The following is a 17229-nucleotide window of genomic DNA, read 5'->3' as shown; positions in this document are numbered from 1 at the left end:
ACACGGGTTTGGCTGGAATGGTTTAGGACATAAACTGTTTAAAAAATAATTTCAGTAACTCTTAAAGAAAACCCGACTCCCTTTGTAATATACTCCTTACGTAACAAAACTGTGTTGAAAAATGTGAGCTGATTTTATTCTTTCTTCCTTGTTCGCCACCGCATACCTCAAAGAAGTTAATGGTTTAAGGAAGATGCTCAAGCCTGGCAGAGGATGTCAAATATTTGGCTTGGTAGGATTAATATTTTACAGCGGAGTGACAGTAGGAGCGCTGTCCTAGTTTTAGGGATGATTATGTAAACTAATGAGCCTCATCCATTACAAAAACTTAGGGAAGCAAAAAGCTATTTATCATGTGGATTGCTGTGCCTGCGCTTGGAGGACACTGAAGTCAGTATTAAGCACTTGCAATGAGGTTGCATTTAATTAAGGTTTGCTCTCCTGGTGACGCTGAGGTTCATAATACGTGGCACCATGGAAATGCTTAATACTGCTTTATTTTTCCAAAACCTGGTGTTTTGTTTTTCTTTGCTTTGCTCCCACTGGCTTGATGTTGACTTTCATTTAAGTTTACCATCCTCTGAGTTTTTCCATTACTACAAATCTGAAGAAGCAGGATAATGGCGATGTAATTGCATGCCTCTGCCGCTAGAGGGAAGTGACTCTAGTATTTCTTCTGGGGAAGGATAAGATGCTAAGTAGCTCTGACCCTGTCCCTCCTCATTGTAGACCTTGTTTGAGGCCTTTGTGGGCACCTCTGTATCTCTCCTGAGGAGAATCAAGAGGGGAAGGTGTAGAGTTAAAGATGTTGCTCTAGGATGTGAAATTGAAGGTCCATCTATTTCCTTCAAGACAGCTCCTAATGGGCTCCTTTCTTCCTTTCTTCCTTTCTTTCCTATGATAAGACACCGTGACCAAGGTAACGTACAGAAGGAAGAGTTTATTGGGGCTTATGCTTCCAGAGGGTTAGAGTCCGTAACCATTACAGTGGGGTGCATGACAGCAGACAGGCAGGCATGGTGCTGTAGTAATAGCTAAGCACTTACATTGTTATTTGAAAATAGGACTCAGGAATCAGAAGCAGGAGGAGGTGATAGCTAACTGGGAATGGGGAATGGGGAATAGAGAATGGGCAATGGGGAAAGAGGGGGGCATTTGAATCCCCCAGTAACACACCTCTTCCAACAAGGCCACACCTCCCAGTCCTTCCTAAACAATTCTACCAACTGTAGACCAAGCATTCAAATATATGAGTCTGTGGGGGCCATTCTTATTCAAACTGCCACAGTGACCTTTGCTGGCAATCCTTCTGTCTGCTAGGTGTGTTATGACTCCCACTTCTAGAACATTAAGCACTAGTCTAAATGTGTAAGCTCTTAACATAACCCTAGTTGCAGCCTGTGAGGTAAATACTGTTATTCCGATTTTATAGACTAGGAAAGTAGGGTACTTAGGGGTGAAGCAACTTCCCCAAGGTCACTGAGCTCCTGAGTTCTGCTACTATCAGTCTGTTGTTATGAACCAAGTGAGGGCTCCCGTGTCTGTGTCCTTCACTAGAATAAGATTCAACACTGCCTCTCCTCACATCAGTTCCTCAAGCATGAAGAGACATTAACATCCTCAGAAGTGTTACATTTGCAAACGGTTTTCATCTTATATCTTTGCAGTCTTCCAAGTATGTGTGAGGATTGCTGAGATATAAAGCAAAAATATTAAATAGAACATGTGTTATGGAGTTAACAGAAACTGTTTGATGTAGGATGCTGGCGGACCGTGATATGTTTGACAGGATGTCAGATGGAGCTGCTGGGGATCAGAATTGTAGGAACTTGGTCTTTTTAAATGTCCCCATGCTCTATCTTCTCTCAGGGTCTCTGGAACACTCTACTGCATCTGCCTCTCCTGACAGCTGCCTGTTCCTTATTGTCCTTCTGGGAAGTCAGTTCTCATCCTCACACCTGGAGATAGTGTTGAGCATGAGGGAGAGCCGCGGGTCACCGATCGGTTGGAAGTCTCACTGTTTCAGGATGTATGTGGCAGCCCAGCATGTATGTCAACAGTTGGGTAGCTTGTGCTCTATGGGACCTGAGATACACAACCTTAGCACTGGTGTCACAGCCTGTGGTGTCTGAGAATACATGTGTAGCCTCAGTGCAGGAGTGGGATTTGATCAAAATCCCCATCAGCACATAGGTCCAGTCCCGAGAACATCTTATTTCATATGGTGAAGCGTTATTTGCTTTCCTTACCAACCTTCTAAGACCAGTTTCCTTAATAAAAGAAATTCAGTTTTTGATCAGCTTTTTCAGGGACTTCCCAAATATACACTAAAAAACACTAATCAATTTTTTTTCAACCAAGGGGGAAAACATATTTTTTATAAATAAATTGACATGGTAGTTTTATTTTAGTTTAGATAAAAGTATTTCTAGGCTCTCTTAAATCTCTATTTTCAATATTTTTTTTCATGTCTTACTTTTATCAATTAAAAACAATCTTTGCTCTGTGCCAGGATATTTGGATACCACATACATGTGGAACTAGATAAGAATTTTGCCTTTGGAGTTTGATTCTCACTACAGTCAGCCCTGTTGCGAAACACAGAAAGTAAAATTGAGACCCACGATTTGCTGATTGTTGACAACCCTTGGGGGGATTCCTTGTGGCCAGAGTTAAGATTGTTTCATAAACTGAAATTTGTAGATGGTGGGTGGATTTTTATTCAAACTTTACTTTTTCTTTTTGAGCAAAGAAATAACATAATGATCTCATTTAAAACATCGTACGTGCCCTTAGAAGCTATCAAGGTTTTTGGAAGTCTGTTTATTTCTGTTTATTATGTCAGTTTCATATTTAGATTTCAGGAGCCATATGGCCATTCTATATCACTTCATCTCAGTTGATGATAAATGTGACTGGCCATACTTATGTTATTTTTTAAAAAACATCTATTTTATGTGTGTGTTTTCTCTGCCTGTATTTTATGTGTACCACATGCATGACTAAGGATGGTTGTAGCCACCGTGTAGGTGCTGGAAACTGAACCTGGATCCTCTCAAGAACAAATGGTCCTCACTGCGAAGCCACCTCTCCAGCACCCTGGCTGCATCTCTCTGTGAGACTTTCTCACAAGTCACTAAGCTAGAATCGGAGACTTTCAAATACATTCCAGAACTTTTTTTTTTTTTAAATCTAATAAATGGATTAGATGTCATATGGGAAAGAGAATAGCATTTTACAAATTTAGTTCCATCTTGAAGTGTTGATCCTTTGGATAAAAAAATGAAGATAAGAAAGGTTGAGACTTGTTTCAGTGACAGCACAAAGTGGCTGTGAGATGCAGGGACTGGGTTTGCCTCCTTACTCAAGCAACTGTGGCCTGGTTTGTCCCAAGGTACCTGTGGTTTGGGAGAAGGGGTGTAACAAGGCCTCAGGACTGACGCAGTCTTCTGGTGCACATTGTACAGTTGTTAACATCTGTGGGGACAGTAGAAATGGTTCAGTGATGAAGAGCCCATGCTGCTCTTGTAGAGGATGCTCGTTTGGTTTCCAGCCGCCATCCAGACATCCCACAGCCAACTCTAACACATGCCAGGCAGCTCACAACCACTCCAGCTTCAGGGGCTCTGACACTGTCTTCTGGCCTCCGAGGGCATTTGCACTCACTTGCACAAACCTACATATAGACCCCTGTACACACACAATTACAAATTATTATTATTATTTTTTTTTTTTAAGGAGAAGACGACGACGAAACTAGCTGTCCTTTCTTGGCTTGTGTCCTCTTTTTTGTTCATGTGTTCGTTGTTTCCACGTTTTTTGTTCTTTGTTTCCCATGTTGAAAAAAGCCAGGGATTTATGGCCTAGCTTATATTTAGACAATACCACAAAAGCGGCTTTGACCCTTCTAAAATTGTCCTTATTTGCATATTGACATATGAAGTGATGGGTGCAACCCCTTGGTGACATGCAGATGGGTGGGTAATCAGATCCGTCAGAAATTCTTTTCATTCTCTTTGAAGCCCATCTGAGAGATTTTGTGATTTGGAGGCGGGACCAGGCCTCTTTTACACATACGTTGCCTTGCTCTCTAGTATAACTACAAGTAACAATAGTCCCTCCTTTTAGGTTTGCAGTGGTTTGGTTTGAGTTTGTCCCCAAAGATTCACATGTGGGGAGCTTGGGCCTCATAGTGGTGATGCTGAGAGAAGGTGGGACTCCTCAGAGTCCGCCAGAAAGTGTTGATATGGTTCTCACATTGGTGCGTGTGAGAATGTGTTGTTATGACAAGAGCAAGCTCAGGCTGACTTTCTGTTCCATCATATAGTCTCTCTCCTGCTCATACTAATACTATGATACCTTGAGCTGATATGATGTAGCAAGATTACGTCAGCAGAACTGAGCAGAAGCTGATGCCGTGCTCTGCAGCCTCCAGACCTGTGGGCCAACCAAACCTCTTTTCTTCATAAAGTGTCTACTCTTCAGTGTTTTGTTATAGCAACAGAAAATGGACTAATACAGTGCTTTGCAGGTTCCTGGCAGCTCACTGAAGTAGCTCAAGGCTGTTTCTGTGACGACTACCAGATGGATCTTTGGAAACCAGGTGCTCTAAAACCTGTATGACTAGACACTCATTAGTGTAAACAAATCAAAGGATTCTTTGGAAATGGACAGAAGGGACTTTGACAGTCATATCTAATACCATTCAAGATGGTAAATGATGGTTATCTTTTAGTTTCTGGCAAATTAAAACTTACCTCCTGGAGTAGGTGAATTTTGCCCACATACACCTGGAGAGAGCCCAGATCTGCTTGGTGTTCAGTGGGTTTTCTGTCAAGCAGTATTATTTGAAAGTAGTTGCATTGCTTCCAGAAAGATGAGTTGGTATTCAGGATAACTGGTGACATTACTTGCTACACACCAGAAAACAACTTTTTTTTTTTCTTTTTGAAATAGTCTAACTATGTAGCCCTGGCTATCCTGGAACTTGCTATTTTCAGACCAGGTTGGTCTTGAACTCACAGAGATTCACCTGCCTCTGCCTCCAGATTGCCAAGATTAAAGGAGTTTGCCACCACACCCAGCTAGGAAACAACTTCTTAAAAATGTTTTAAGATCCATGAAAACTGTATCAAGAATAAAATAATTAAATTTCCTAGTTTTTTGTGAATCCCACAGATATTTTCCTATGTGTACATAGGATTATTACTGCAAGCAAACCTCAGTCCTTTTCCATTGGATTTTTCATGGAACAGATTGCCATGCTGCAGCATTACTTCACAGGAGCTCTTTATTTTGGTGGCTGCATAGTTAGCAGATAGGTCATCTACCCTTGATGACTGAGAAAAATAAAAAGTATTCACATCAGTGACAAGCAACCTCTCAGTGTTCTGCATCTTTCTGTCTTTGCTCCAGAGAAGAGGGCTGGGGAGATGGGGTGAAGGCCAACATCTGTTGGGAAGCTTGCCTGCAGATGCCAAAGCATTTCTCACTGAATTCAGACTCTGCAGTAGTGAGTGGGCTTTCCACATCACCAACACCTCGTACTTGTCTCTCAAACTCCCAACTCTAAAATGTAACCCCAGGGAATGGGTCACAACTTCAGCATGATCAACTCAAACATTACTTGTTAGTTAAAACTTTAGGTAAAGATGGCTAATTTTATAGTAAGAACAAGAAGCTGTAGGAATGGCCATTCTTGGGGTGGTGTGACAGAAGAGGATGCCTGCAAAAGTGTCTGAGGGTCAGATTGCACTCAGGTCGGGCAACTAGACCGCTTGCCCTTGCAGCTTCTCCTAAATGGGATGGAAGAATTTTTAATGGAAACTGATCTATGTGAGCCAGAAGACCTGGACTGTGATGTAGCAGCCAGCAGGTTGTAACCTTGAGCACTATTGATATACCACCTTGAATTCTCTTTTGGAGTTGTGTGTGTTGATTGTGTTCCCAGCAAGATTGAGTTTCCAACCTTGGAAAAAGGTCACCCTGCCTGAGCTCCTGTTTTTAGCCATCCTTTCAGGAGACAAAAGAAAACTATACTTCACCAATTCTTATTGCAGAGGAGAGTTAAAAAGCTAACAGAAGTTTGGAGTTCTTATTTTTAATAAACCATTAATATCTACCTAAGTGTCATGGACTTAAATTTATATTGCTATTTTTTTTTTTTTTTTTTTTTTTTTTTTTTTTTTTGGTTTTTCGAGACAGGGTTTCTCTGTGTAGCTTTGCGCCTGTCCTGGAACTCACTTTGTAGCCCAGGCTGGCCTCGAACTCACAGAGATCCGCCTGGCTCTGCCTCCCGAGTGCTGGGATTAAAGGCGTGCGCCACCACCGCCCGGCTGTATTGCTATTTTTGTTGCTCATTATGAAGATTGTATATAAGACAGTGTTTAAAAGAAGATTATCCATGAGAACTGGAGAGATAGCTTAGTGGTTAAGAGCACCTGCTGCCCTTGCAGAAGACCTGGGTTTGATTCCCAGCACCCACATAGTATCTCACACCATCTCTAACTCCAGTTCCAGGGGATCCAATGCCCTCTTCTGGCTTCCCTAGGTGCTGCATGCACATGATGCATGAACATACATTCAGGCACTCAATACACATAAAAAAAAAAAATAAAATAGGGGTAACTCAATGCTTAAGAGTACTGACTATTCTCTTTAATTGAACCCAGATTTCTACCACCTATGTAGTGGCTCACAACCATCCAGTTCCCAGTTATCAGGCACCCTCTTCTGGCCTTCTCAGGCACTAGGCATACATGTGGTGTACAGACATCTATATAGGCACCCATACACTTGGAAAATATTTTTTTCAAAGTGCTATTTTAAAAAATATAAAAACATATCCAGCCCTGGTGGTGCATGCCTTTAATCCCAGCCCTCAGGAGGGAGAGATAGGCAGATCTCTATGAGTTCGATGTCAGCCTGGTCTACATAGTGATTTCTAGGACAGCCTGGGCTACACAGAGAAACCCTGTCTCAACAACCAAAAATAAATAAATAAATGATTTTTTTTTTTTTTTAAAGAAAGACAAACCAGCCAGCCAGCTGACAAAAGGTACCATGGATTTGGAAGTGTTTCCTTATGGCTTGTATGTAGCAGCTGGAGAATTAGAAAACTAACAGGTTTGGTTTTTTTTCTTTCCCAGAACCTTAGAAAATAATATGTGTACATCCATTCATCCTGAGTATCCACTTTGTACTTGAGGCATACCCTGGCGAATAAAATCTGTCCTTGTACTTGGAGAGCACAAAGCCTAGTGGGGAATTAGACCTGTAAACACATCTTGCTGCAGAAGAATGATTACTATACAAGAGGCATGCGATGCATAAATTCATCGGGGAGCCCGCAGGAGAACTACTTATGTGTACAGGAGAAAGTCAAACAAACTTTGCTGGAGGGTGACCTTCCAGCTCTCACTTGAAAGATGAGCAGAAGGTTCCCAAGCAGAGGAGATGGAAATTCTAGAAACAGGGAACAGGATGTGTAAAATGTGTGGCAGGGTTTACTGTGTCTGGGAGCCAAAAGCAATATGGTATTTCGGACAAGTGCATATTTTATTATTGGAGTGTAAACCACAAGAAGACCCATGTCCAGGGACTAGACAGGAGAGCTAATGACAGATGACATAATGAAATAGCCCATCAGAAGAGATCTTAATCTTCGTAAGATGTGCTTCCCAAACTGTACAAAAGTCACCTGATATTTTGGTGTGATACAGACTCCTGAACTCCATTCTCAAAATCCATGAATCATTTGGTGCAAAGAAGAGCCCCAAATCTGTATTTCTTACTAAATCTGGAGTGAGTCAGTGCTGGCAGATAGAAAGCACCCTGGAGAAATGTTACAGGAAGCTGTTGAATGTTGTTTCTGGGGTAAGTGGTAGGACCACAGGTAGATGTGAGGGCTGGACGTGTTGGGAGGAGTGGCTTCACCCTGGTGTAGGAAGGGGACTGAGTTCATCCAGGCCAAAAAAACGATGACCATTGCCAGATGAGAGCAAAGACACACTGTCCTGTTTCACTTGAGAGGCCGAGGTAGGCAGCTCTCTTGAGTTTGAGGCCAGCCTGGTCTACAGAGTAAGTGCCAGGACAGCCAGGACTACACAGAGAAAGCCTGTCTCAAAAAAAACAAATAAAAATAAATAAAATATCTTGTTTTATTCTTTTATCATTTTATATACTATGAAAACTTTTTACTCCCCCTCTCCACCCACCCCCACCCCCCGTTTTCCTGTTACTTTTAAGTAGCGTTTTCTCTTCAACTTTCTAGTGTCTTTCATGTACATGTCAACTGGCTTTTCTACTTTTTTTCCTCATACTATATTAGCGTTCTTTATAATTTTGGATGTACTTGATCTCCTAAGGGTCACTAATTGGGACAGTCCTTACTTCACAGTAATTAACTACCCACCCTTCATCCACTTGCTATCTTATTAGTTGTTTTTAGTGACTCTTGCTACAGTTCTTATTAACTAAAATATCTCTTTAAAAACCATTTTGTGATCATATTGGTACTTATTATGAGTGTCTTTTATAAAATCTAGGACAATATATTAGATATTATATTGCCAATATATCAGATGTAGGACAACATATCTACTCAAAGGACATTTATATTCTTGGTACCAAACATTTGTGCTGTCTCTTTCGTCACAGCCTAACTAATGAAAGACAGTGAAGTCTGAAATGTTTAGGCTCATAGAAGGTAACAAATTTATGTGTGCTGGGTTATAGCCATTTAGTAATTCCAATGAGGACCATTAGATTTTGCTTACACTTTCCTGGATAATTTTCGAAGCGGCTTCCTTTCGTTTAAGAGCAGTGAAAGAAGAAAGTGTGTGGTGTAATATGGAGAAGTAGGCTGAGAATTCAAAACAGTTTGCATAAATGCATGGCTCCAGTCTGCAGATATCCAATGCATATATACAATGTAAAACAAAGCATCATATAGATTTATAACCCTTTTGGCTTCAAAAATAACCATTTGCCCAGTTGCCACAGACAGGTAAGATTTATGCCTGGAAGACAGTGAGATTTTTCATTTTTTATATTACAAAATTCCTGGGAGTGGGAATGGCTTCTTTTTAAAAGCAATTTTAGTATGTATTTTCAAGGCTCATAGAGCTTTTACACGTTCATCTTATGTCATGTGTCCAAAACATCAATCACATTTTATGGAAACGTCACTGAATGTGTGTTGCTTCTTAATTTCGTAAATTCTTTAGAGTTGCCTCATATTCTGGGCAGCTTGAACCTTCACAGTCATGAGAACAAAACTGTCCAATGTGTGTTTTGGAAATTAAAATTTGACTTTTTTTTATTAAAAATAATTAACTTGGGGACTGGAGCCATTTAGTGGGTAGTGTGCTTAATTATCATATAGGAACTTCTGGGTTTGATCTCCTGAACCTCATAAACCAAGTCTGGTGACTTATGCCTGTGATCATGGCACTTGGGTAGTAGAGGCAGGAGGATTAGAAGTTCTGGTCACTTGCATGAAACCAGATAATAATAATATTGATGAAAATGTAAACCATTTAGATAATAAAAACATCATCTCATACAGAAGTTTACAGAAATGCTTTATTTTTATTTTTGATATAACATTTTAAACAATCACATAGTTCCTGTCTTGCATTATTTCAGGAGCAATTCTCATTTTATATGTATTGTAAAAACATTGTTTTAGCTTCCTCTGGCTACTGTAACCACCTATGACAAGGTAAGTAAATGCTTGGGGCTTCATACATTCACAGTTTTAGAGGTCAGAAGCCCGAAGTCACTTTCCCTGGACTGAGCTGAAAGTGCTAGGCTGGAATTATAACCCATCCCAGCCCCACCCCTTCCTAGCTGCATTCTTCACATTCCTGGGCTTTTGTCCCCATCCTCTTTCTGACTGCCTCAGCCTCTGACATAAACCTCTCTTCTACTCTCCCTCAGCCCCTTTTTTAGAGAGATTGTTGGGATTGCACTGAGGGCCACTGTGGATAACCTGTAACCCCTTACATTAATCACATCCCCAGAATGTCTTTTGCCATGCAGGTACCATATTCACAGGTTCTGCAGAGTTTAGCCTGAACACCTCTGGAATCCATTATCCAGGCTACTGTCCTGGCAGGTTTCTTAAGTTCCAGTTTCTGATCATTTTAGGACTGAAGAAGAATTGCCCTTCTTTTGAACCTTCAGAACCTGTCCCCCCAACACACATCCCCCAATATTATGCAATTATAAGCAGTTCTGAATTGATTACCATACCTGAAAATCTTGTACATATGATGTAGTATTATATAGTATAGCATTCACACATATATTTATCATGTGTAAATATTGTTAATCCCAAGGATGTGAGGAGAAAGACCACCAACCCAGATCATCATGGCCAAATTAATTAAAGAAAGCATTTTTTATTCGTGTATATGGGCTGCCTCCCCCTAAGGCAGGGTTCAAGAGGTCAGCATTGGACATGGGCAAGATGAGACTTTTTATAGCTCAGGGGTAGGGGATTTCCAAATGGGGGATTTGTCAGGCAAATAGGCAGGGTTAGAGAAGCAGAAAATAACAAGCTGGTCATAACAACCTCTTGTGAAACAAAGACATGTTTGCAAGGCGGTCGTAACAAGGTAGTCTTAATAAGGTGGGCATAACAAGGTAGTCATTACAACATCTTTGCAACAAGAGCATGGTTGCCATTTCCTGGAACAGGCAGTATAGAACCATTTATAGTTAGTTAAGTTTATAGGTGGGGCATAGACCAATCCTTGAGAAACACAAGTTTAATCATAAGAAGGTGTAAACCTAGTTTGTCTTTACTATAGGATGGCTTTCAAGCCTAGGATGGCGGGGTGCTGGTTTATTGATATATGTTTGTGTTTATGTATACATATGTGTGTTTTCATCCTCCAAATTGCTCTTAAAATATTAGTACAGAGTACTTGTCTCCCTCTGTCTTCACTGGCAATGAATATTATCATTTTTTTAAATCTCTGCCAGTTAGGTAAAAATGATATCTGATATTTTTAATCACATTTCTCTCATAGCTATTCATGGCTGACATTCTGTTTACCCCCCTGTGAATTAATATTTCTTCAGAAACTTCTATCGGTTCTAAAAATGATGTGACTTAATAGAAACTCAGTTGAACCTTGCTTGCAAACTGCTTGGCTAACATCCCTGTCTTCACTGACACCTTGTCCTGCTTCATGACAGTTTGAATCAGCTTTAACAATGGAGTAACATTCTTGTCATTGCAGAAACGCTGTCTCTACCTCTGTCTGCATGCTTCTCTGTGGGACATTCATTGCAACTCCTCGCTCTCATTTTAATAGGATAATTCTCTATAACCATGGTTATCTGACCTGGAAAAATACTCAAGGAAAGATGAACTGATAAATTAACCATAATCTTACATTACAGAAAGGTCTTGGTGTCAGCTCTAAAGGGCTAAATATAACCACACTGACCCACTTCAACCCAATTGTCACTTCTTATAATTGCACTGTAATTCATGCTCGGGAGCTGAATGAGAAATGATGTACCTTGGACCCAGGCTTCTGGATCAAGTAGCACCATGTCCTTGAAGTTAATTCCATCCTGAGATGTATTCCTTACTGACGGGGATTCACCGTGACCACCAAAAAAAGCACTTAGCATTTCATCTGTAACCAATCATATATCTACACCTTCTCATAGTTAAGTGCATGTGCATAGGTCCCTATTTTGTGGCATTTTAGAGTCTGAGATAACAAATGTTCTTAGTGGATACAGCACATAATATAAATAATGGAATGGACTTATGGATCTGTGACACTCAAACAGGAATAGTCAGGAAAAGCTTTTTAAAACATGAACAGGGGTGGTCTTCAGAGTATCAGGCTTCTGGCAGTAACTGTGTTGTTATTGCCCACCCCCCTTTCTTTAAACCTGTGAGCAAGCTCACCCTCACTCTCTTCTTACCCTCACGGACCCCCACACCTCTCATTGTTCAATCCCTTGGTCATTTCTCTGTCTCTGCTTCTCCTTTGTTTTAGCATTCAGCTCACTGATGGTCTTAAAGATTTAAAGATGAAGGAAGAACAACCCTAGCCTGGAAGGAGCTCTTCTCTAAGGAGAACTGATCTGAAGCAAATCTGGATATTGAGAGTGACTAAACTCTTTTCTGGAGGCGCTGTCTGGGATAGAGCCCAGTAGAGAGATGTATCTCACCCACTGGGGGTGTCAGGCTTACCCAAAGACTACCTGGAACAAATGGCCACAGAGTTCAGACTCAAGGCAAGGAAGACCTAGTCTTGCTCTGTATGTGAGGCCTTCCTGTATGTGAGAAGAGGGCTTTGACCTCTAAGAGTTGTCCTCCCTCTGTTCCAATGATTATCTTGGTAGCCCATTAGAGGCCCATGCTCTGTGTAATTGTGATTTACTGATATGTAGTGTTTATCTAATATTTTTTATCAATAAAAAATAGGGAGTCAGATATCTGGGTAAGAACATGAATGATCAGAAAAGAGGTGGAGAAGCAACCAATGACCTTCTATCTCATCTGTTATTCCATCCAAAAGGATTGAGATCCTCTCTAAACCCCGCCTTACTACTTCCTGTCTCTCTATCTGTCCTCAGTCCTCCAAAACCTCTATGGTTAATTTTGGTCAATTAATGGCTGGCTTTGCCCTCTGATTCAAAGCAAACTTTATTGTCAGAATGTGATCAAAATATCACACAACACTGATATATATATATATATATATATATATATATATATATATATATTTATATATATATATATATATTCCAGACAGCTGTTTTAGAGTCAAGAATCCCACTTGTCTTACAGTTCTATTGCTGTGAAGAGACATCATGACCAAGGCAACTTATAAAAGGAAACATTTAATTTGGGGGCTCATGGTTCTAGAGGGTTAGAGAGTCCGTGGCCATCATGGTGGGGAGCATGACAGCAGACAGACAGGCAAATTGTATTGGAGCGCTCGAGAGAACTTACATCTTATCCACAAGCAGGAGACAGGGAGAAGAAAGCTAAATGGGAATGGGTGGGCTCTTGGAACCTCAAAGCCTGCTGCCAATGACATATTTCCTCTTACAAGGCCACACCTCCTAATCCAAACAGTTTTACCAACTAGGTACCAAGCATTCAAATATATGAGCCTATGGAAGCCATTCAGCACACTACTTAGCTGGGATCTCCCAGGAACCTCCTTCCTATGGCCTCTTCTGGTAGCATGCCTTGTTATCCTCTGGGGGCGTGGGTGCTCCGTCCAACTCACTTCTCACGGGGCCTTCCCCTGCTTGACAGAGCAGAGAATTGCAAGGGTGTCCTTTCTAGACCTGCTTCCCTGCCTGCTCCTCAGGCCTAGCCCACCATGCTTACCCACCATACGTGTCAAGAAGCTACTTTGGGTAGAAAAGTCCCCATTTCCCATATCTGTCCACTCTATTCTCTTAGATTTATTGAAGTTATTGGCCTTCTGCTACCTTTGTGAACCTCTGCTTCTCCTGGGATCAGAATGCCTGAGGAACACATTTCCCCCTTTCATCCTGTCCTGTCACCATTTACAACATATCTTTCATGAAAACATGATCATTATGTAGTTCTCTGATAGACTATTGGGAAAGAGAAATCAACGGTTCTTTTAATTGTTTTACCCAACACCTTTAAGTCTGAATCCTGCCTTATGATGCTACTTTTTTTTTTAACTTTTCCTAGACTGATACAACATGATTATTATCTGTCATGGGTTTCAGCATTCAGTTGTATCCCTACCAGTTCATTATCATATATATATATATGAAAAATATGATATTATCATATATGTATATCATATATATGATAATATATGATAATATCATATTTATATATATATATATATATGTATTTGAGTATCATAGCTACGCAGATGTTTAATAACACTAGGAGAGTCTTCCCTTACCTGTTGTTCTTCAGTGTGTTCTATGTTCTTTCTCTGGACTACAGCATCCTTTCTGGTTACCATATTTTATACACTTACTTCAGTTCTGTTTCTTGTAGGCTTCCCTCATTTAGAAAAGTTAGTGTGCTCCTCAGACCCCCAGCTTCATGTTCCGGAGAGCATCTAGAAGCTGATCTAGTGGACTTGGAAATGTGGACAGCCTTGGGAGATAGTCATTTTTAGGCCCCGAGCATATGGCTGGGGAGCAAGTTAAGTGAGTTTCCCACAGACTGGCTGTGAGGCCAGGCTCAGGTGGAACCTTCCTGGGCACTCGGCATCAATCCCACTGTTCCTAGGGTCCTCCTATTGGGTGTAGACACACAGACACAGGGGCTTGCACAGGAAGTTGAAAGCTCCCCAGTCCTAACACCTTGTCCCAGAAAACTTAGTCGCCCCATAGTTTGCAAAAAAAAGAGTCTGTAAATGTCAGCTTTTAAACACCATTCTGTGTGGAGTTCTTCTGCAGGGAGAGTCAAAAGTCTGTAAAGCGGACATTCATCTTTAACATTGGAGGGGAAATAAATCGTGAAAGAGTAGACCCTTTATTTTATACCCATTTCTTCCAGAGCTAGCTTCCCAGTAGGGTGACAAGCTTATTTTCCCATCTCATTTCCTCTTCTTGGAAAAGCAGTGGCTGATAGTGCCATTCTGATAAATGAATGAGCTGTCTGGATCTCAAATGCTATCACCCAATGCTGTCTTGGTTTAGTGGTTGTCCAATGAGGAGAAAGTCTTTCTGAGTGTCTGGGTGTTGGCTTAGTCCAGCTATGTGCTTAAGAACTTTCTTCTTGGTTCATTGCTTTATTGCAATAGCAACTCAACTATGCTTCCTTTTCTGTCTATGTGATTATTTCGTCTGTAGCAAAACATCAGTAGTTCTGACAAATTTAATCCTGTGTTTTCTGACTGCCTTGTCTTCTGAATCATAGGTTCCTAAATCAAGTCAAACAGGTTAGAAGACAGGTTACACTTGAGTGTCACGCCTACTCTTATCATCAGCGAGTGTGGGAATCTATCAAGTACTTGCTCTGTATTAGGTAATTCATCACTAGCTGTGTGTGTACTTTACCTAGTGTGGATAAATCCAAATCTTCCCAGGCCTTTTCAATTAAAATATTATAAAGTATATCATTAAAATGACTAATGTTGGAGCTGGAGAGATGGCCCAGCACTTAAGAGCACAGACCACTGTTGCAGAGGACCAGAATTTGGTTCCCAGCACCCAAGTTGTGTTGTTCACAACCACCTGTGACTTTAGATTAGGAAGGTCCAGTGCCTTCTTCTGGACTCTTTGGGCACTTGCACATATATACGAACATCCCACACTTATACGCATCATAAGAAAAAATCTTAACAGTAACTACTAGTATCTGAGAGTTTCAGCTATTACTCAAAATGGAGAGCAGAGGAAACATAAAGGTTTGATTTTTATTCATGTACTCACTTGAGTTGCTGCCATCTTCATAGGCAATGCCAAATGCATGAACGTTTCCAGAAGAACTATGAAGAATATGAGAGTTGGGAAGTACAGACGTCAGGTCTTAAATCCATCCAGAGCTGAATTCTCACCCTATGTATATCCTCCAAGTTGTGACTGACTAAACACTGCTCCAGGAACTTGACTCCCTCACCCCCTTTTTTTCCTATAGATGCAGACCTAGCTCCATGCAGTCTTTTATTATTCATGGTCAGCTGGCCTAATATTTCTTAGCCCTCAAATGTTGTCTCTTTCAGCAGAGAGATCCTTGGATTCGTGATTTTTGTAGCACAGTTTCAGATCCTCTCTCACCCTCTTGATTGCTTTTCTGTGGCAGCCCATGATATGTAATTACCCCTTTTCATCAAAAAAGCCTTTGCTTTATCTGTAGCATGTGGAGATGCTACCCAAAGGGGCATTTTCCTTGTGTTTGGCTGTGATATTTCCCGAAGCCATGCTAGGAGCTGAGGAATGTTAACACTAATACCCTTCCATCTCTTGGTAACCAAGAGTCAATAAGAGAAAGTTTTTAGAATATAACAACATTCTTGTAGAATCACTGAGAATTTGAGGTGCTGTGAGAGCATCAGGGAACATATTCATACTGGTTATTTTTTTATGTATCAGAGGAGAAATAATAGACACTTGGATACTGGAACTGTCTATTCAAAAAGTATCTTTGAAAATGTCTCTGTAAGTTAGGGGCTGTTCAGTATCTGGAAATACAGAGATCAGGGAAACATGGCCTTAGCCTTGAGAAACTCACATGTTGCCAGGAAGGCAGCAGTGAGCAGTCAGTTCAAGTGCAGTGTGACTACTGTCTGGGTAGATCCCCTTTCAGGGCACTGAAGAGGACAGAGCATGCTGTAGTGCCGGTAGCTCCAGGTTACAATGAGGGAAGCACTCTTTTCCATTCTTTCTCCTGTCAGCACTGACTCAGCCATTACATGGAGGGGTTTATATGTGTCATCTTATTTTCATTTATGTATGTCAACTCCCAGAGGTTGGTCCTGTTAGGGACCTATATTATAATTAGGGGAAATAGGCAATGATTGAGTAACGTGCTTAAGGTTACATTAAGCGTTGAGTCCAGAATCAAAGACAACATGACATCTTACTCAGAGGGAGACATTATCTAGAACACTGGCTCCCAACAAAAAGGCATCGGCAGCGTCTGCAGACACTTTTGATGGGCATTTCTGCTATCTAGTGGAAAGAGTTCAGGATGCTGCCCAACATTTTCCAAAGTACAAAAAAGCCTCCAAAGCAAAGAATGGTCCAGGCTACAGTGTCGCCAGTGAGAAACCCTACTGGAGCTTGGGACTACTTTATATTTACCTCTGAACAGTCATGTAGAGTGGTCAGTCACCTCTAGGTATCCGTGAGGTCTTAAGTTCTAGAGATCTTGAAGGAGACCAGAGACCAGTGATGGCCAGGCCTCCTGGCCACATGGGGCCACAGAGATGGCTCGGCAGTTTGTAACACTTGCTGCTCTTGCAGATTGAGTTTCCGGCATCCACATGTAGTGGCTTACAACTGTCTGCAATCCCAGTTCCAGGGGATGCGGTGCCCTCCTTTGGCCACTGTAGGGTACCTGTGTGCACATGGAGCACATATAAACCAACAGGCATACACATACATACAACATGTAAACATTTTAACAAAATTTTTATAAGACTGAATATTTGCATGTGAATGCCACAACCTCCCACATATAGTAAATCATCTCTAGATAATGTTCAATATAAAAATATGTGTGCTCAGTAAATAGATGCT

At 41.1% G+C, this 17229-nt stretch overlaps 1 protein-coding gene across 14 annotated transcripts in view; it reads left to right on the top strand.

Annotated features, from left to right (window-relative positions):
* Nucleotides 1-17229, top strand: part of Mast4 (microtubule associated serine/threonine kinase family member 4) — a 590473-nt gene that overhangs the window by 405059 nt on the left and 168185 nt on the right. The window contains exon 1 of one of the 14 annotated variants that reach the window (XM_052743393.1): nucleotides 2017-2048. The exons of the other annotated variants lie outside the window; for them this stretch is intronic. Coding sequence (XP_052599353.1) covers nucleotides 2032-2048 — 17 coding nt within the window. The 5' untranslated portion in view covers nucleotides 2017-2031. Of the gene's footprint in view, nucleotides 1-2016; nucleotides 2049-17229 lie in introns of those variants that run through there. 14 annotated transcript variants of the gene reach the window in all.

Source organism: Peromyscus californicus, unplaced genomic scaffold (assembly GCF_007827085.1).
Source record: "Peromyscus californicus insignis strain IS unplaced genomic scaffold, ASM782708v3 Scaffold_18__1_contigs__length_77618521, whole genome shotgun sequence".
NCBI lineage: Eukaryota > Metazoa > Chordata > Mammalia > Rodentia > Cricetidae > Peromyscus > Peromyscus californicus.
This window is presented reverse-complemented; position numbering and strand designations above follow the sequence as displayed.